Raw genomic sequence first — 21922 nt, 5'->3', positions numbered from 1 at the left:
ACCATCCCATCACCACCAAGTACTTCATAAATTCAGACAAAACCAAATAAAGGTTATATACATCCTGTCAATGATTACAACAAAAAATACGAACATGAGAGCAAAAAAAAAAGTGTAACAATTTCTCAAATTCATATTCTTGTTTTATTCCTATATGTATTCATAGAGGAATATTTTAAAAGATTAAGCAAGAGAACAAAGGTTCATTTGTACAGTGAAAGATCAGAAAGAAAAAAAGGCAAAGGTGGAAGAACAGTTCAGTCTAAGAACAAACTAGCAAAAGAACAGTCAAAAGGGTGAAATGCCTGCAGGAAACACAAAGATTCTTTAAGTATCTTACACAACATCCAAAGAAGACTTGTAAAATATGTCTAGAAACATCTATGTTCAAAAGAACAAAGAAAATCAGATACAGCTAACACAGGAAGCTATTACAAGTCATCCTCCAAGAAGGTGAAGTAGTATCCAGTAAGAAAAATGGAAACGAATGAATTCTTGTAAGCTATAGTAAGGTAGAATCAAAACTGATTTTGTGAAGTAATGTGTATATGCATAAAAGACATTACCAATATGAGGCTGCCACAGCATCAGTCTAAATTAAATATTTTGGTTTCGTGTTCACTATGATTACAGAGACTTGCTCTAGAATCTTTATGTAAAATGATCCAAACTGATCTTTCAGAAAAATGAGCTATAAAGTGAATCAACAAAACAGTAGTTTTTCAAAAAAAAAAAAGCAGATTCTACATCCAGCGTAAAACACCTCAAGCACAAAACATGCAACTACTGACTGAAAAAAATACAGTCTCACACTGACAAGATGAATATTAAGAGGAAAGTACGAGGCCAGTTTATTTAAGAATTTGAGAGTATGATCAACTGACAGACACGTGAGCCTGATATCCCCACTGCACAAATCTGTGGAAACCAAGATACAGAATAAAATTAGCAAGTATTTGAATAGATTACAGTAAAATGTAGAAAAAAAGCATTAGTAACAGGAAGTCATGGCTGTTACATTTACTAAAAGTTCTTCTAGAAGTCACTGAGAAAGTGAGTAAATGGAGTTTGCTGATATAGCTGTTTTGGGTTCCCAAGCTTTTGAAGAATTTCTTCTACTGTGAAATAGGAATAAATAAAGTCAAGAGAAAACTTAGCTGGTTTAAGACAAAAATAAACTAACAGGAACAAATAGTCAGTGCTTTTTAACTGAGAGCTATCTCTGGTGAAGACCCACAGGGTATCTGTCTGGAGATGATCTGTCCAGCATATTCATAAATGATCAGGAACAGAAGGAATGAGAGCCAGAAAAGTTTACTTATTACACTAAGTTATCATCCATAGTAGTAGAAAAATGGCAACTGAGAGGAACTGCAGAAAAGACTCAATGCCAAATGTGGAAGTGGCCTTACAGAAGGACAGACTTAAATTATACTGTAAGCAATGGAACAAATGACCTAAGAGTGTGAAAGAATCACACTGGAGACTTGTCAAGAGAAGTTGGACAAATCTGCCAAGTTTATATGATTCTTCCTGAAGAAGGTCTCTTCCAACTCTAAATCACGTCTCAAACATCTCATTAGGAAATGATGTATTCCTCCTAACATTCTTTTTCTTTGACTCTTGATACAACGATATAAAAACCTGTCCTGATTGCTTTTTATAATCAGATGGAACTAGTACGGGAATTATTATCTTTCTGATTAACAGTTAAGCAGTTTAGTTGTAAAAGCAATAATATGTGAGCTTACTCAAGGGAGAAGTTTCAGACTTTTAAAGTGACCTTAACAAAATCTGGTCATACCAAGAAACTTTGAGAGATTTAATCATAGTCTCAGTTTCTTTTATCATCAGCAAATAGTAGATTATTTTCTACCCTGTCAATCAAAACTTCAGCCCATTATTTAAGCCTCCTTGGACAAAAAAAAATGCATAACATTGTAGCCTGCCTTCCAACAGATTAAGACAGTAACTATAGATTGCAATGAGTTTATCACAGAAGAAAATGGTTTGTGGAAATAAATGATATTGACAAATGATTATGTTTATATATAAATACATGACTGTATTGATTTATAAAATGTTTCCACAAAAAACTAGTATGAGTTTTGAGTAGCCAAGAATATTCTACAAATATCTGTCTGAGTCTGAGAAACACATCTATGAGATGTGTACGCTATCTAAAGCGCTGAATAAACTAATCTCAGAACAGAAGTTTTCTGTTATTACCTCACTCCTGCTGAACGTTTTATTCCATGACCATGAAATTTTATTCCATGAAATTTTATTCTTAAAAATTCAGTTTGCTCTTTTACTTGTTCATACATAAACACCTGTAACACCAGCTGTAAGCCTGTACTATTAGTACATTGATTTTATTTATTTATTTATTTTACACAAAGCAATACCTCCCATTTTATTGTGTTGCTCCACAATGTCAGAGACAAACGGTGGTGGTAAGGCAGTAGAGGTTGAACCTTCTTACCAATATCCAGTCTGATGAAATGGCATCTGACACGGAAGTGTGGATGAAATAAAAGCGCGCAGTTGAATTGCTTCACACAAAAAATGGCATCCACTAACATTCATCAATGCTTGCTGAATGTTTATGGAGACTAAAGAGCAGATGTGAGCACAGTGAGGTGATGGGTGGTGCATTTCAGCAGTGGTGACAGAGAAAGACAAGCCAAATTCTGGATGGCCATGCAGATATTTACAAGCATGGCATGCAGGCTCTTATTCATTGCCAGTGACAATGCAAAGCTAATAATGGTGACCAAACTGAAAAATAGTGTTTTGTAGCTGAGGATTTGGTCTATCAAATTGTGTTACTGTACTCTTTTTATCTGCTGTTGTTTCCATGGAAATAAATAGGAGGCATTACTTTCACGACAAACTATGTAGATATCATTTCCTCCTTACAGGAAATCTGTTTCAGTAGTTAGCATACTTAAGCAAGGAATAAAAGATACTGAGGTGTGAAGTTTACTACTAAGTTTCCATAACTCCATACCTTATTTGACCGTAAAGACACTCTTCCTCCACAGCGCGCACAGAATTTTGTTTGGCAATATGAACAGTTATGGCCACAGCCATCAGCAAATTTTGTTTTGTGGCAGATGCCACAGGTTGGGGCATCACCCTTCTGCTCCTGTTGCTGCTGTGATTCTTCTCCCATCTTCTTCACTTGCTCCTTATACATTTCAAACTGCTGATGTAATTTTCTGCAGAAGAAAAGAGATATTAACATTTTTTAAAATTGTTATTTATGTTTACAAATACCTCACAATCAATAAATTGCAATCAACTTCAGAACACAATCTGAGAGAAATGCATTTCATTTATGGTGCTTCAGAAGTGTAACCTTTAAGAACTACTACTATCTTTCCAATTGAACCAAACTCAAGGAGGTGGCCCAACACTGATAACATGCAGCACACATTCTAGCTGTTACAAAAAGAAGTAACTTTGCTTTAGGATGTGACCAGCTGTGAGCTGCAAATACAACAGTAGGAAATACAGACTGAGTGATTCAAGAGTCCACAGCACTAGATAATAAACTGATTAGTAGCAGGGGAAAAAAAATCTCATTTATTCTTCCAAGTATATTTTTATATAATTCCATGAGTATCAAGTATGATATTTTGATAAATTACTTATCCAAAAAACACTGCACAGACTAATTATTCTGAAATATTTTATCAATCATTTTTCAAGCACTGGGCACAACCCTATGCCCATAACAAGTTACAACAGTTAAGCAAGTAATTTATTACTCTTCATTTAAGCCATTCACATATTTAAATAAGGACTACCAGCTACTGTGACTACTAGCCAAAGGTAGAAAAAAAAAGACTACATTAGGTGTAAAAACTAGGGACAGCTGTTTAAAGCACACATACCCCAAACAGAAACCCCACACGCATTCTGCTTTCCATTTCCAGAGGACCATGAGCACATTCATAATCAACAACTATGTGTATACTTCAGGCATTCTACTTTAACTGATTTCCTGATCCCATAATCATCAAATCTCTACATATGATAGCTGAACTGCCTTGCTATGATAAAAGTTATAAAACAGAGACTTCAAAAAAAAAACTATGATAAAACACGAAATGAGTCTATTTATGGAGGTAAAAAATTTCTTACAATGAAAATTTTCCTGTGACATCAACTTTTAGTTCCTATGGTTGCTGAGAAAGAATGAAAAATGTGACACAGTATAAGAGATTCAATGACAAAGAGAAGACTAAAAACCTTTGACTTTATTTTTATCCCTGCGATTTAAAGGCATCTGAATCCTGACTTTTAAACTTTTAGTATGGAACTCAACCCACTTAATTTTGCTAATTGAGACTAATGTAGTCTGAGCACTTTATTTTGTTCCCTAGGCAGATACAAATACAACAATTTCCTACAAAACATTAGAAGGAGGGATTTCTTTTTCTTTAGGATTATCTTCTTTCCAGAGATTCTTGAGATGAGGTTATCAAAAGATTACCAGTATATAAAGCCTAACATAGCACAGATTGTAACCTTCTGGAGAAAACTAAAGCTGAAAGACCAAGTATCCTTGTAGAGTTCAGGTAGAAATTAGAGACACAAAATGGCTCCATGGCTCTGGTAAAAGCACCAGAGGCTCTTACCAAGGCAAACATCAGTACACTCAGTCAGTGAAGAATTACCTCAAGCAATATTATTCACAATGGCTCCCCACATATATAGCAGGAAATGATGGTGTTTGCTTTAGTTTTTTTCAGGAAACCTCTCCTAAGATACAATTTACATTATAGCACAGAGGAGCCATAGGACTGATCAGGCAGGCCTGCTGCCCATGCCAAGACAGGAGGCTGGAGGCATGCTGCTTCTCCCACACACCGATAGGATGCCTCCAGATCTCTGCTGCTGCTGCCCTTCTTCCAGAAACAAAGCACATTTACTTCATGGTACTTACACTGCCTCTTACTTGACTACCAGCTCATCACTTGAGCTCAGTTTTAAGTTCACACACTTCCCCAGGGCACAGCCCTTCTCCACTTGCACACTTCTAGAACCTTCTGGCCTGCAGCAGAAGCCTCGAGAGGAGCATTATGGGGACACAGCAGCCCAGGCAGGCTGTGGAGGCAGGACCCAAGGGTTCTCTGCCTGCTCTGTGGCCAAGAGTTCCCAGCTGACTGCTCCTTGTGGAATGAGGCAGGACAGCAGTTACTAGTAAAAAAAAAAGTGCCAAATGAAGTTGAGAACAAAATTCTGGCACATTCCAATACTTCAGCCTGACAGCAGTATATAATGGGTAGTTGGTAGTCTGGCCCATTTCCATCAACAACACATGCAATTTCCAAAACCTTGCTTGCCTTTTAATTTTGCCAAACGTTGTGTTCTTCATTTAAAGCATATTATCTGTGCTGAACCTCAAGTTTATTTTAGATCGCATTTAGTTTTGTGGCTTCCTTGTAATCTACAGCCTTTGTTTTTATGATTATTTTCTTACCAGTCTCACTGATGCATAAAAAGCACAAGGCTTTTGCCAAATCCTAAGCCTCATGGACTGAAATAATTTCACTTTTGTTTCCTCTTGGGCACAAGCATCTACACAAAGGTCACCACAACTTTTGCCTGAAAGTACAAACTTTTCAAGGTTATACAGAGAAGTTCTCCAAAATGCTCATTGTAGTAGCAAACACCTTGTTGTCTGCCAAAATAGTTTGTTATTACATCAACGTTTTCTGTTTCAAGAAAAATATTACACATTTTGACAGCTGTCAGAGAAAATTAAACACAGAAGACAAAATCTAGTAAATAATCAGTGAGACTACACACAGTATGCATTCTACTGAGAAGAACCACTTCAAACATGAATAATTGAAACAAAATAAAAAATAACCATTTCAGAAAGTTCATTAAAAAGCCCTCTGATCTATTTTGTAAATCAATAATATTTCTTAGCATTTAGTGTGTACAAGGCTTTAAGTCAAAAAAAACTAAACTGATAACATGCAGTAATGATTACATGTTCTCAAATACTGTACTAAACATTTAGTAAAAATTGTATGACATGCAGTTTTCAGAAAACATATCGCAAATAGAATCCTATTTTGTTCACATTGGCTGCATTCACAGAATCACAGAATTGTAAGGGTTAAAAGGGATCTCAAGAGATCAGTGAGTCCAACCCCCTGCTAAAGTAGGTACCCTACAACAGGTCACACAGATAGGTGTCCTGATAGGTCTTGAATATCTCCATAGAAAGAGACTCCACAACCTCTCTAGGCAACCTGTTCCAGTGCTTTGTCATCCTTACTGTAAAGAAATTCTTCCACGTGTGAGTACGAAACTTCCTTTGTTTAAGTTTTAGGTCATTACTCCTTGTCCTATCACTGCACACCACCGAGAAGAGCCTGGCCTCATCCATTTACCTCCCATCTCTCTTTGGATAACTATAAACGTGTCTCTGCTTGTAACATTGCTGCCTCAGAGGGCTTAGGAGTTCAGCCATCAGGGAACTGAAAGCAAACAGTATCAAGGCAAACTTCAGAGCCTAGGTCTGAACTTGGGAAACCCAAGCAGAAAGTTTCCAGTCCTCACACTCCAGTGGAGAACTCTGCTAACGTGAATGGCCAAGGTCTGTGCTTCAAGTCTGAAAAACCACAATTCTTCTCTATAATGCAATTCTTAAGCATGTTGGTGTTTCTGGTTGTAAACCCAAGTAGCTACATCAACATACAAATAGAAGGTTTAAGTGGAAAACTCCACAGTGGATATCCATAACCCTTACAGACATTTATTTGTACAATGGCCTCAAGAGCATCATTACATGCCATTGGTGTGTCCTAAGGCAAAATCTCTCTTCTTTTCCACACAGCTTCCAAAAAAAAATGCAAGAATGTGCTTTAATAACTGCTGTAAGTTTTAGAGGTGAGGATGGCACGCATTTATGCAAAAACCTAGCAATAACAGAAAGCAAGGCTAGGAAACCGATGTTTAGTTCTGGTCATTTTCAACTCCTCTAAGAATGAGTTCCCTGAATATTGCTCATATCTGCTGGAAGTTACACTGGTGCAGTTCATGAGACTTACTTGACTAGCTAACTGTACAGTAAAACCTTTTGTCTGAGATCACTGCTTAGAGGGCTTTCAAATGTCAAAAGAAAGCATTTTTAAGAGCTGTCAAGATCAAGAAATAGTTTCTAATGGAATACTTAATGATTTGTTTATCTTTCTGCTGGAAAAAAGCTCCCTCGATTCTGCTTCTTAGTTCCCCACACCTTTCCAGGAATGAGAAATTCAGTATCATTGAGGAGCAAGAATGCATGGGCCTCTCGCAAACCATGAGCTACTGCCAAAGGCAAGTTGGAAAAGCAAGTTCAGTCACCTCTGTCTGTTATTATTTTACAGAAGTTATTTTCTCTCATCTTCCAGAAATGGCTCTGGGCAGCCTGGTCTAGTGATTGGTGACCCTGCCCACAGCTGGGGGGTCAGAACTAGATGATCTTTGAAGTTCTTTTCAACCCAGGCCATTCTATGATTCTATGAATTGTCCTCAGAACACGCAACATTTTCCCCTCCAAAAAAAACTCAATACTGACAACTAGTTCCAATGCCACTGCTGCCTTACAGAACTTCACATAGGTTTGGATATTTCAGAAACATATAAGTATCCAAGGTATTGAAGCCAGAAGCAAGTGTGGCAGCCACTTCTCATTTCCTGGCTACAGTTCTCTCAAAGATTTTTTTTACTGATTGTAGCCTGTGCCTCATTTCCTAATCCCAGGCACAGAGTGCGGATGTGGCTGGAATCCAGGCTTCACTGTCAGTTCTGCCTAGAACTAGCTAATGAACCTAATAATTACCTAAAACAAGGGACAAATTCCTGGTAACGGCAAATCCAAGATGGGACAGGAGTCACTGACAGCACCCTGGGAGTTTCAGGGTGGATGTTAAGAGAAGGTTTTTCAATAGAGTGGCAGTGCAGTACTAGAATGGGTTGTCTCTCTACACTTTCTAAAGACTGCTGTAAAAATAGTTAACTTCTTCAAAGTTTGATCTCCGGTATATTTTTAACTGCATGTAAGGAAAAGGGCACCTAAACTTCCAGTTTATGCCTACATACTGATATGTGGAGGTTATAAAGAAGCCACTTCTAAAAAAAACTATCTTCAGAAATGCAAAAGATAACTTTTCTTAATCACTGTAACTTTCAGACAAAATTAACTCTCTGCTGTCTCATTAAAACTGATTTACAATCTTAGCTGTCTGGTTTCCTTAAATGAACAGTAATTAACTGCTTTCCACTGTCAGTAGGTTTAACTTCAGAGCCATCCATTTGAATCATATGTCCAAGCTTAAGCTTTACCTGAAAACCCTACTGAAAAGTATTAAGAGGATGCAAGTAAAAAAAACATGAAAATCACAACTGTACAGTGAACTGCTACCTTACAATCAGTGCTGCTGGGAAGTTCGTACAGAACACTCTTACAAGTAAAAGATAAGGACAAGCTGTCCCAGGTTAATTCGCTCTCATTTCATATTTTCTTAGGGCTTTTTGAGAAGGACACCAGTTTAAACTGTTCTATGATCTCAGATTATTTCACTTCCATTACAGCAAATATTCCTCTCATTGCACTCTCCCCATGTAATAACAAATCAATCTCGTATGATTCTAAATATGCTTGCAATTACAGATGAAGTCGCATCACTGAACCTAGTTTATTTATTAAGAAACTAATTAAAGATACAAGCAAATATGAGGGAAAAAAACAAAAACAAAAGCTCAGTCTTAATACCCGAGTCATATCCATGACTCTGAGAACAAATCAGCAAGCTGGCTGGACAAAGAACAGGAATTGGAAAGACTACATTTTTTTCCTGTTCATAATGCTCAGTATTGAATGAAGCCACCTCCTTTGTTTATTAAATTTGTTCATTAGCAGCAGTTAGGCCGCTCTTTTACTGGCAAGGTAGTGGTGAGCAATAACATTCTATGTACAACAGTTTTGCATAAGGCTGCAAGTAAACATGAAGACAACTAACATATGGCCAATTAAAGGCTCATCCAATTAATCTTATGATGTTTCTGGGGGCTTTAATGACAGCAAGGTAAAGCTAGACAACATATACATAATACAAAAAAAAGCAGCAACTGCTGGCTCTACCTATCACTTCCAAGTTTCTTTACAAAACAGACAATTGCATCTATCTTTTCTGTAGCAGACAGAATTAGGAGTACAAGCTAACTGCAAGACTAAAAAGGGAAGTGATAAAGTGATATTTGTGTGATTTTTCCATTTGTTAAAATTAATCAGTAACTGCTTTTATCAATGTATTTTCACTATCTGTGATACATAAAAAGCTACAAGGTCTTCACTGAGGTTTAAACAGGCAGAATGGAGGCTCTCTATAAAGGAGCTTATTCAAACCTCTGAGATCCTATAGATCTCTGTAATGTTATTTTCTTTTTCTTTCTAAAACAACTAGCTGAATTTTCACTCTTTCTCCACTAAAAACCCTACATCATTTTTCTAATGAATTTTACCACATAATTCTTTACCTCCTCCACCTATACAGGAAATATCACTAGGACTCCTTCTTTAATGTCTGAGCAACAAGCAGATAAATTAATACTATTACATGTAATAGTGGTAGTTTTCCATCTGCTTTTGTTCCCACCTTGTGACAAAGCCGGCCCTTCCTAGCTAATTTTAGGTGTCATTCAAAGTAAGATTAACCATGCCAACACTAGTAGGGAAAAAAAGGGAATCTTCCAGTGCCTGACTAATAATAGGAAATCCTCCATATTCATTCCACAACTGCATTCCCTCAATTAAAAATACTTTATCTTCAGTTCTATGGGGCTCATCCCTGTGTTTGCATTCCAACTATCCCAAAGGAGCAGCTTTGGTAAAGTGCTGAAACTGTAAGTACTAATCTTCAGCTAACAATGAAGATCAGGAGCAAGCAGCTGAACCTGCAGTGAAACTCAGTTGCCAGAAAGGATATGTGACAGAGCACGGGAACACACACTTTAAATTGAAATTTAATTTGGAATTTGTACTGTCATTTTATTTATATTCCAGCCCAGTAAAAGAAATCTCAACTACAGAATAGAAATGTACAGACAACTGTGGTCATTTTTTTTTTTTTAACTAGTTTGTTATGAAATAAGGTGTAAGCAGTCACTCATATGTATGTGCCATACATATTCAGATGCTTTCAACTTCATGTGATCAATTTCAAACAAATCTGATGGGAAAGAAATACTGCCTGAAAGACAGTTGGGTTACAAGTTTGGACAAATAACCATACTGATAGAAGAGAACTTGGGGAACTGTCTGGTCTAAGGGTAACTTCCTGAGAACATTAGAAAGGATAAAGGAATTCTCATTTGAGAAAGCAACCTTTTAATAGGTACTACTTGAATCTTCAGCTATACTGATAGTACCCTATCACCATATACTGCTGCTGATAAGCACTCTGCACAAGTGGTAGTTGAGTTTTCAGGAGTACCACACAGCAGCAGTGGGTCCTTCAGCACTCAGTTTCCTACTGCTGATAATCAGAATCTGTCCTCAATTTCTGTTGGAGAATTTACAAAGGACAGGACAACTCTGCAGCATGTTTCACTGTAAAATACGATCAGTTTTGGTGTGATGAAGCTACATATACATTTAGAATCACAACACTGTTCACTTACACTCCGACTAGAATCCAAACATCTCCCAGAACAATCAGCCACTCAATCCCCCCTGTGAAAGGCTATGCTAGTTCTACTTCTGTACTACTTGTTCAGAAAGAAGAGTCAGAGCACCCTATAAGCAAAAGGTCAATAATATTCTATGGCTGACTTTGTAACAGTAAAGTACTTCACAAATTAAAGTTAGGATCCCCTTACAGTTACCACAATACCCCTATGATATTAGTATACTTAGGCAAAAGTCAAGGCTGTATTTGCTCATTTGCCATGCCAAGTTGACACAGACATATGAATTCTCATCCACTATGCAAAAGTTGCCACCAAAAGTTTAGCTCACTGAAGGATTGCACATGGATCTGAGAAAGAAATTCTTTTACAGCCTGTTCTTGTATTATCTGCATTTGATAACTACTGCTGCATGTACCTTTCCAAGTCACGTGATCAAAATATTTCATAACAAATGTTGCATTAGCCTAAAAATACTAGAAATAGTGTTTCATGCTGGCTACTTCTGTATTTTTTGATAGTTTGTGTTAAGTTTCCAAACAAGTAACAGTTGGGTCACACCTACATGAAACTTCAGTTTTCATCATTGAGTAACATTGTCAGTAAACCCAAATTCTACTCTAAATATGTGCTGAATATCAGATAGCATTTTCCAGAGTGATATTATTAGATCCTTGCTTACAGAAACCGCACTTATTTTATCCCGCATTTCCTTTTCAAAGTAAGCAACGTTTACCAAATGTACCTTGGTAATGCTAACTCAGTCACTAACTATTAAGCACACTGCAACATTATTACATTTATAAAGGGCATCTTCAGCAGAGATAATATTTCTCACAGTCACTCAGGTTACTTTATTTGCATCATCAGTTGACTTACAGAAAGAACCCACTACCTTCACACTTGTAGTTTCTGAAATGCCCAAAAAGCTAACTCACCACGTTGAACATTATTATTCTTACTGTGACAGGCAGAATTATTTTTTCATTAGACAATTACACATGCAGTCAAAATAAATACATGCTAAATAATAGGTCAGACTGTCTTGGCTCCGAAATGTAACACCTCCTGACATTACAGTATCATGATTAGAACGAGTTCATTCCACATTGTTTACAACATTCATGAGCATTTTCAATTATTAAGCAGCCCCTATCTTTTTACGTCTGTGACAAGACTGTTCCTACCTTGACCATTTTCTTTTTTTTTAAACAAACAGGAAATACATTTGAATAACGCTGAAAAAGCCAGAATATGCAAGTCTGAGTTGTATTTACCATACTGTACTTCACATAACTAAACTACACCAACATAAGTGATGCTGCATTATCACCACCAAACTGGTGGTAGTCATTAGTTATGGCGGATCTGGGATTTGCGTGGTTTATGAATATCAGTATTCTTACTACAGAAGCACCACGAGTGCAATCATGCTGCAAGCAGCCATATAGGGGGAGATCCCCTTAAAGTACCTTTCCTATTCTCAGGAGACCCATTTTCCATAGTGTTCATATTTTACAAGTACCAGGAAGTAGCACTAAAACACACCACCTGTTTTGTCATGCTAGTGTAACATCTTCTAGAAACAGAGAAACGGATCCTAAAACTGGCAGTCAAACACGAAAATGATTATCATTTTTTAGGAGTGAGCAGCTCACAAAGGACAGAAATTATTCATGAGTGGATGGACAAGGTGTGTAACAATTTCCCCAATATTAATTATATCTAAAGCAAGGCTGTCATACCTTCCCTTTAGTCAACTTCACTGAACTCAAACTTCACTGAATTAAAGTGTTACTTTTAGATATTATAATGTTCATGTATATATGCCAGTGTTAATCAAGTTAATGTAGCATTTCTCCATTTTAGATAAATATTATTTGATAATAATTGGAAAAATAAAGAGATTTGTACCTTGCAGATTATACACAGTACTTCATCTAATACTATACCTAAAAAAAGTTTGACTTTTCCAAACAATCAAATTTGTGCAAAACCACCAAAAAAAAGTGACAGAAAAGATCAAAATTCAATCCTATATTTAAACACTTTGGCCTCCTAATTAAAGCTAATTAATTCATCATTTAGCCTTCAATCCTACTGGGTAGGAATGAGGGTTGTAAGACAACAATATTGGGCCATCAGTAAGCCTTCCAAACAGCTCTGCTGTTCCTAACTCAGCATAGCAAAAGCATGAGCTAACAGCAGGCCCAGTAAAATACTAGCTTAAAAAGAATGCTATGACACTCATAGCCAGGAATTAGCTCAGAGGCAGTTCTGTGAAATTCTCTTTTCCTGTAATACCTGAACACTTTTCTCTGCCAAGATTGTGATCTCAGCTCATTAAAGACCTTTCCTGTAGTACTTCTGTTTGGAAAAAAACAGTAAATAGAAGTAGATTCTATTCACATTTGTTTAATCATAATTGCACTTCAGTCAAACAAGTCTTAGTCCTGCTCTTCACCAATCAGTTTGCTTCCTGTGTAATGGTTCTTATGTTCATGTATTCTACTTCTTGCTATTGTTGAGCAGGTCTCATAGATTATTATATCATGTGAGTCTGTAAGTTGCCAAGAAACATTTTTTTTTTTTAATAATAAGATCTAGAGACCTGAGTTGATGAATTCAATCAGCTCAGATTCTCACTGCAGATCAAGCTTGGCAGACGGAACACCTTACTTAATACTGCTGCTCTCCATCTGCCCCTTCTCACTGAGGGATCTTCAACTTTATGGCATTCCAACAAGCCTACTACTATAAAGTCAAGATAGTGTTGTATACACTTCAGATTAAAATTATGTACTATCCCTCCTACTGCAGAAAATTGTCAATTCCATCTTAAGAGACCAAGTCCAAATGTTCAAAATAAATCTCCATTCTTATTTTAGATGAGTCTTCTATATCTAAGATTGGCCAGATCCTACTACTATGCCAAGAAATCCCAATATCAATACCGAAAAAAGCACATTTCCTTTCTGCTAATATAACTGACCTGTTACAATGGAAGATTTGCAACGTTTCATGCATCAGAACCTTCCTTTACAAATGGACACAAAAAAAATTGGTTATGTACACACATCTTTCATCTTCCATGGCAAAGAGGCAAAACAGTTGGCTGTGATGTAACAGCCAATGTTTGACCAAATCACCGTCTAAAAAGTACAGTAGAGCACAAATGTTTTGATCCTGGAACACTTAATCAAAAAAAGAATCTTTATTTACTGTACACTGGTAGTTAATATTGTCATAGTTGATTATGGAACCATAAATTCAACAGCAAACCTTTTAAAGAATAGTTTCTGAGCATACAGATAGCATAACATTTCCCCAAAAGATTCCATAAGAATGCAGTGTCATCACTATGTATGACGAAATGTGGCCGGAAATAATTTGTTACCTCAAATACACATATAACATTGAAACAGACAACACCTTGTAATTTCAGAGGTCACACACTATTCAGATTTTTGTCATACAAATGTTAATGTTTTTCAGCCTTGTGGTGAACTCTGTAGTAGGAAGAAGAAAATGTCTTTTGCTCTTAGGCACATAATGAGGAGATCACGGGTCTGCAAATGTTCTGAAACTCTTTTCAGACACAGCCTTTATGCATGGATAAAGTAGACCTGAGATGAGAAGGCTGCATTCCTGCTGACAGCACTCAAATTCTTTCTGCTGAATATCCTTTCACTGAGTCAAGAACATCCCTTTTCTAAAAGAAAACTACCCTTAAGTAATCAGTGGTGGAAGCACGGAATATACAATTGGATGTAAAGCTTCTTGAAAGATAAGAAGGATTGACATGTAGATGGGATAATTGGAATTACCATCAAGTTCTCAAATTTTGGAATCAAGGACTGTGACAGATCAACAAATCTCAATAGGGCACAGTAAAACTGGATTTTTGCTTCTGCTTTTTTTTTTTTCTCTGTGACAATCTTCACCGTCTGTTAATGTTATTCATAGATGAGACTTTGTACCCAGTAGTACTCATCCTCACCCCAGGCTTCTGATCAGCTCACCCTGGCACCATCTGTCTATGTTTGTTCTCAGTCCAAGATACTCCAGGAGCCACATCACTATGAATTTACTTCAGTTTTCTCTCCGTGCAGATCATAATCAGAAAGAACATCTTTAAGAGGAGATAAGTGAATTTCCTCCTTCTGTAAAATCATTATTGTAACAATGATCAGAGAAGACCAGCCAAGAGTGTACGTATAAAAGCAAATGTGAATGGGGATACTGAGAAAATAGATTAACTTGTCCAAAAAAGCAGAAGAGCTGCTCAATGGTTTTATAATATAAAGAACCATGCTCTTTTTGGAGCATACTTGAGTATTCCAGATATCTGGTCAGCCATCCTAATAACCTCTAAAAGCAGAACTACATCAAGAACTACTCGCATCATAACAGACTGTGCTTAGTGATAAAGGACAACTGCCTCCCCTAGAACATCTTCTTGGGCAAACGTGGCTGAGCTCCTAATCTTACAGGCAACCTTTTTAAAAATCAGACTGATGCCTTCCTGCCTTAAACAAGGAAGAATAAATTGACACCTCCTTTCTCTAGTCACACTGCCCCTCTGCATCTCTTCAATTAAGGCATTATTTATATCTAATGAACTGGCCAAACACCCTCAACTATTCCTTATTGAAATAATAAAACAAGACAATCATTGGAAAAACACTTTACTCAACCTCACTGATTTTGAAACATCCAGTACAATCAACTACCACCAACTGTATCAAAATAAAAGCATATAAACAGAGAATAAACTCTTCCAAAGACAAACAAAATACTGATTCATAGCTATCAGTTACACAGAAATGGTACTGAATGGAGATGTTAGTTTAAAAGCACATAACTGACGTTCGAACTTTCTTCAGAAAAGCTCTGCAGCTGGGAAGCCTAATTGTATTTCCAGAAAGCCTAATTGTGTTTCCTGACTCTAGGGGACAGGAATTCCTCTGACACTGATGACTGACAGGGCTAGTTCTGCTTTCAATCTGCAAGTAAGCAAAAATACCCAGTTCTGTGAAACCATGTGAAAAACATCCACTGCTTCCACTGTTATCAGCAGCAGCTGGAAGTGCTCAATACCTCATAGGGGCACTCAGCACTACCTGTAGCACTGTCATTTGTAGAAGTCACTTGCACAGGTACAAAGTACTCAAAGTATTTGCATTCAGCAGCAAACATTCAGATGCAGAGCTTAAACCACACAGCTAGCCTTTGTGAAGTACCAAATATCTTTCAGTACCACAGAAACCAGGTAGAGTTAGAAGGCATCCAACATTTCTAGGGTTACTGATGCTAACTACTTTAAGCTACTTTAAAATAAAACTAAGTATTTTAAAACCTACTTCCCGGTTCTGAAATTGTTTATCAGTTCATGAATCAGTTTTAGAATTTTCATTCAACTTTTTGTGGGTAGTTTCATCATTGCAATGTTATAATTGATTCAGTCAAGACCACTAAATCTCTCCTCTCCTAAATATTTATTCAACAACGTTCATTATGTGCTTTTCAGATCATAAAAAAAAAAAAAAAAAATCAACCTCACATAATACAAAGACCTACTAGAGATTATTTGCTTCACAACTTTTGGTGCCAAAAGAAATGTTTATAATTCTTAACATCTCAAATGTTCGAACATCACCAAACTGAACACCTCACTACAACAAACACTGTACGCTCAGACTTTTCCAAAACAGAGAAAAACAAAACTCTTGGAAAAACTACAGAGTAATTGCTTTGCAAAGTTCACCAGCACCACTGACTCTGATGATAAGAGTGAGACCCATTAGAATTACAGAAGGACATGAGTCTTGCACATTTATTCCTTCAAGCAGATCAGCCACATGGCGTGATGTATTTTTACGTATTCAAATGATTATTTGCTGCTTTAAATGGCTATGAGCATTAGGAAAAATAAGGTTCCACTTTCATCTGGCAAGCCAACAGCATTCTGTTCTGGTTTTGGGTTAACTTCTGATAAAAACAGATGTCTTAGAACTAGTTGTATTGAAAGTATAATAAGGTTCACACAACTTCTACCCATAAAATACAGTTTGCCCTGTCATTTTAAGATGACTTTAACATATTAAGAATAACGCACAGCCAATAGAGCGCAGCAGCTGTGCTACAATCCTGTCTAGAAGGTTTGACCTTCATAAGACAAGATCATGTAAACTGAACTTGCTGTATGACCTTCCCTACGAGTTTTTCCACAGAAGAAAATATACAATTGTTCTTCCAAAAAAAAAAAAGAAGAAAGAAAATATCCATTATAGCTACACTTTATGCCAAAATGAGCAGCTAGCCTCTAAACCTTGCAAGAATCCATTTTGCTGCTGTCATGAAAGCAGGTGCCACTGGATTCTGAGGTCAGTGATCCAGCTGCATGCTTAACGTGCTTTCCTCTCATTACAGCAAGAGTATCACTTCTGTCTTGTTTAAGTTAAGCTTAAGCCAGCATTTTCTAAATCTATTTGCTTATCTCATTCAGACAACCTGTCATCCCTCCAGGGGTACTGTCATTTCTTTTGGAAAGCAGCTCAAAGCAGGATGTTGTCAGCATATTAGTGGCACCACAGCCTGTGGCATCCAAGAATTCTGAAAATTTTCAAAAAAACTACAACAGAGAAAATCCTCGCACACAAAGCTATGAGGAGCTGCTCTACTTATGTTAAAAAAACTGCAGTCTGCATTGTCTAGGCAGCAATGGGTTCATTTATATTATTTTGGGGTATATATACAAAGAAACATTCTGGTTTTATTCAGCCATACTGATTTTTTTTTTTAATTTTACAGAATACAAAAAACAGAGAGATTTTAGTATACTAAATCCTTCACATAGCTTCATTTCAGGTCTACGTTATTTGTAAGTACGGTATTTTCCTTTCTTACTATTTTTTTTTTTTAAACTCTACTTAAATATAAACACTGGGAATACATAGCACTTCAAGGGGCTTGCCCTTGCCCATAATGCTAACTGCTGGCCAGCTAAGTACTTTTAGTTGCATTCATCAATTTCTATGTACAAGACTACGTCTCTTTTTAACCCCAGATCCTGAAGGAAGTCCATATAATACCACGCTACCTGACTTTTCCTTAAAAATAACCTTTTTCTTTCATTTATTTCAGAAATAGATATTTTCTTAAGCAGTAGGTTCCTCACATTATCCCTGACTATTAGCAACTATTAGTAAGATATGAAATCTAGTACTTTTCAACTATCACATCTTTGGGTTTATCTGCAGAATTACGTTCTGCATATATGTTAAGACTAAAATGGATCTACTGGATTCAAAGTTAAATATATAAATATATTTCTTATAATCAATGCATCTCTCTGTCTCCGGTGCCTGCCTTCTGATAAAACCATGATACACAATTGTTACAGTTGGAAAGATTAGTGTGGTGGAAAGGTGACACAAGAGTGAAATGGCAAAAGGCACAAACAGGGAAAGAAAGAATGCCCACCTGTCTCTGAGGATCTAGGCTCACAGGGAAAGACTCCATCAGAGAAGGATCTCCAACCAGAGATCCTTCCCCAGCAGCAGTCAACCCTTAAATGGGGTCTAAGAGAGGTGCAGCCAAGCTCCACCCCTTCTGGTCACACAGGTGAATTGCCTTCACCTGTGCTCCCAGGGCTGATCGGGTCCTTTCCCCAGGTGATCAATTAGTGGTTCAGGCCGTGACTCAACAGCTACCATACAACCGTATCCATGACTATTATCACTACCAATGTGAACAACCAGCAAAAACAAGCCTTTTTAATTCATAATATGAGGAGAAAAAAAAACGGAAAAGTATTCCAGGGCATCTTTACAAGTCAGTCAAATATAATTTTATGCTACCAGTGGTAAATGATAACATTCTCATAACAGCAGTGGTCATGATCAATTGTAAGAATCGTGGAACTGAAGTTTTTGAGGTATCTCATATTGACTTTGTTTAGAGATATAAACAGATGTATAATTAAGGAGGTATTTTGAGGATTTGTAATATTTGACTTTGAGATAGCTACAATCTCCATTTGATTTTTAAATACCACAAACTATACTTTTATTTTCAGCTCAATTATTCTCAGTTTTCTTTCTATCTTCCTGTCTGAGAAAACAAACACAGTGGAGTGCTAGACTTCTCTTGACTCTAATTTCACAAATGTATTGGCTGCAAAGATACATTTTTCCCTTTAAGAAAAATATTCCTTCAAGTGGAGTGTGCTATTTTCAGCAGGTTCTATTAAAAAACATATTGAGCAGGAACTACACAGACTGCAAATAAACCCACTGGCTATACACAGTGCAAATTTTATTAAACGTTATTTATGTGGGCTTGCTATCACACTTGGGGTAGATGTTATTATGAGACTCAAAGCTACCAAGTGGTTGGCAGTCATATTGTTTACATAGTAAATTTAGAATGCAAAAAGAATGATCCATTGATGTACGTTAAGTATTTGAGAGATGTCAATTTATTTTAACTAGAATTCATTAGAGATTCATATAAATGGAGCAATCTTTCCAGAGATTGTTTCAACTCAGACACTGACTAAAATATCCACTGGTATTTACAGCATCAAGTACAAAGGAGAATATTTCTCTTCTTTTGAAAGACATTATGTTCTTCAGATCATTCTTGTTATCTTGTCTGCTTTTTAAATTCTATTATGTATTTTTGAGAGAGCCACTCACACCATTTGAGATACAAGATCTCGAAATGTCACTCCTGTCTTCAAGAAGGGCACAAAGCAGGTCACAGAGAAACAACAGGCCAGTCAGTATCACCTCAGACCTGGGAAAGGTGAGGGAACAAAACTTCTGGGGAAATGAAGGACAAAACGGTGATCAGGAGTTGTCAGCATGGATTCACCGAGGGGAACTCATACCTGACCAGCCTAATAAGCTTCTAAGAAGTAATGAGTGGCTTAATGGATGAGGGGAGCAACTTGGAGAGTAAGACTTTCCACACTGTCACACTTAAGATCCTCACAGAGAAGCTAATGAACTGTGGGCTGTATTAACAGCTAGTAATGTGGATTGACATAAAACTGGAAGGAATGACGGATACACCAGAGGGCTGCTGTCCAGAAGGACCTCAACAGGCTAGAGAAACGGGCTGACAGGAATCTCATGAAGTTCAGTAAGCGGAAGAGCAAAGTCCTGCACCAAGTGAGGAACAAACCCAGGCACCATCACATGCCAGGGTTTGCCCAGCTGGAAAGCATTTTGGCAGAAAAGGACCTGAGGCTCCTACTGGACAGCAAGTTGAACATGAACCAGGAAAAAGTTACCTTGTGGCCAAGAAGGCCAATGGTACCCCGGCCTGCATTAGGCAAAGTATCACCAGCAAGTTGAGGGACATGATCTTTTCCCACTGCTCAACCCTGGTGAGGCCATACCTGGAGTGCTGGGTCCAGTTCTGGTCTCCTCAGTACAAGAGAGATGTGGACAGAGTCCAGTATAGGACCATGAAGATGACAAGAGACTGGATCATCTCCCTATGAGCAAATGCTGAAAGAGCTAAGACTGGAGAAGAGAAGGCTCAGAGGAGATCTCATCAAATTGTATAAGTACCTGAGGTGAAGGTGCAATGAGGATGAAGCCCGGTGGTACTGAGTGCCAGAAGAGGAGGCAATGGGCACAAACTGGAGCACAGGGGCTCCCTCTGAGCACCAGGCAGCACTGCTGTGCAGTGCAGTGCCGGAGCACTGGCACAGGTTGCCCAGAGGCTGAGGGGTCTCCTCCTTGGAGATGTTCAGAAGCCACGTGGCCATGGGCCTGGGCCCCCTGCTCTGGGTGTCCCTGCTGGAGCAAAGGGTGTTGAACAAGATGGCCTCTAGAGAGACTTTTCAACCTCAACCTTTCTGTGACACAACTCCGTGATGCTATGGTAGAGATTTCTTGTCCAAAGGATGTCCAACTATTCCTACCTCTGGAATATTTTGAGAACAAAAACAAAATTTTTAACAGGTTACCTTATATTCTCAACCAATAGTGTGATTCCTTCTCTACCTTCTCACACATCTTGTATTTCCCAGATTAAATAAGTTTTTCATCAGTGGAGTCGGACAGCCAGACATAGCTAAAAATCTGTTACAGACTCATATAGTGTCAGTGATTTCAAGTGGAAAATGCCCAGACACTAATGGATAGTGGTAAAAAGTCTTCACGCATATACTTCCATGCTGCTCGTTTCTATGTCAACCTCACAAACTATCCCAATCTAAACTATGTTTTAAATATTACATTTGAATGGCATCACACCCTACTGAATGGCACATTAACACCGAAACTATAGTTTCCTTTTGGGGATAGTTTTGGAATATAACCTTGCTATTAGATAGAACAGTTTTTACAGCCTTGAGGTGTCTGTAAAAATCAATGAGTATACAACTAAGTTCATTTCCTAGTTATTAACTAAAAACACTGAAAAAAGTTGGTTGCCAAGGAATGAGCATTCAAAAAATACTTCCATTATAACAACAACTGTAATAGTAACAGCATTCATAACCAGTTTTTGGCAACTACAACTCAACTGTTTACAATGAATACAGTCTTTTCAGTTTCTTCAAAGCCATATGCTTCATATGCACAACAGTGGTAACCAGAACAAACTTTGGCTGCATTGAGGAAACTGGGAATACAAAGAAGGTATTAAGGAGCTGCAAATAAAATTTAATATTATGAGTACCTAACCATAACCAGAAGGAAAAAAATTCCACTATTATTAACATATACAATTTAATATGAACTTCAGCACAAAAAATTGAAACCAGAGTTCAAAAAATACATTGCCTAACAGAACATCAATTTCAAAGCCTATTTCTCTGTTTAATTCTGGCAAAATTTCTGTGTATTTTCAAATTATAATTAACAGATTTTGTGGTTTGTAAGTACGAAGCTCCATTTAAGCAACATATTTAAAAATAAACTAAAATTGATTCTGAATGAAATTTAAATAATAACAACAAATATGCATGTTTTAAACCACTTGTACATAGGTTCAAAAGCAAACATTTTTATGTGAACTTATAAGACATTTCCAAGAAAATAAAGGAACTTAAACATTTAAAGTTCAAATAATATCAGGTCACATTTGAAATATCAGAAAAATTGAGGGGTCTTTGTTTTTGACATGTCTCATTACGAAAAGAATACTTACAGCTTTATACTTTAAGTTCTACCCTAAGACTGAATGACCTAGCTTTGCCAGT

The 21922-nt window shown here is 37.2% G+C and overlaps 1 protein-coding gene across 40 annotated transcripts in view; it reads right to left on the bottom strand.

The window, feature by feature from the left end:
- The window catches only part of RIMS2 (regulating synaptic membrane exocytosis 2), a 445399-nt gene that overhangs the window by 363761 nt on the left and 59716 nt on the right, over positions 1–21922 (bottom strand). For all 40 annotated transcript variants that reach the window (XM_040696415.2, XM_025148070.3, XM_046937976.1 and 37 more), the window contains one exon: positions 3014–3224. In XM_040696415.2, coding sequence (XP_040552349.1) covers positions 3014–3224 — 211 coding nt within the window. The remainder of the gene's footprint in view (positions 1–3013; positions 3225–21922) is intronic.

This window comes from Gallus gallus, chromosome 2, assembly GCF_016699485.2.
Source record: "Gallus gallus isolate bGalGal1 chromosome 2, bGalGal1.mat.broiler.GRCg7b, whole genome shotgun sequence".
Lineage (NCBI taxonomy): Eukaryota > Metazoa > Chordata > Aves > Galliformes > Phasianidae > Gallus > Gallus gallus.
This window is presented reverse-complemented; position numbering and strand designations above follow the sequence as displayed.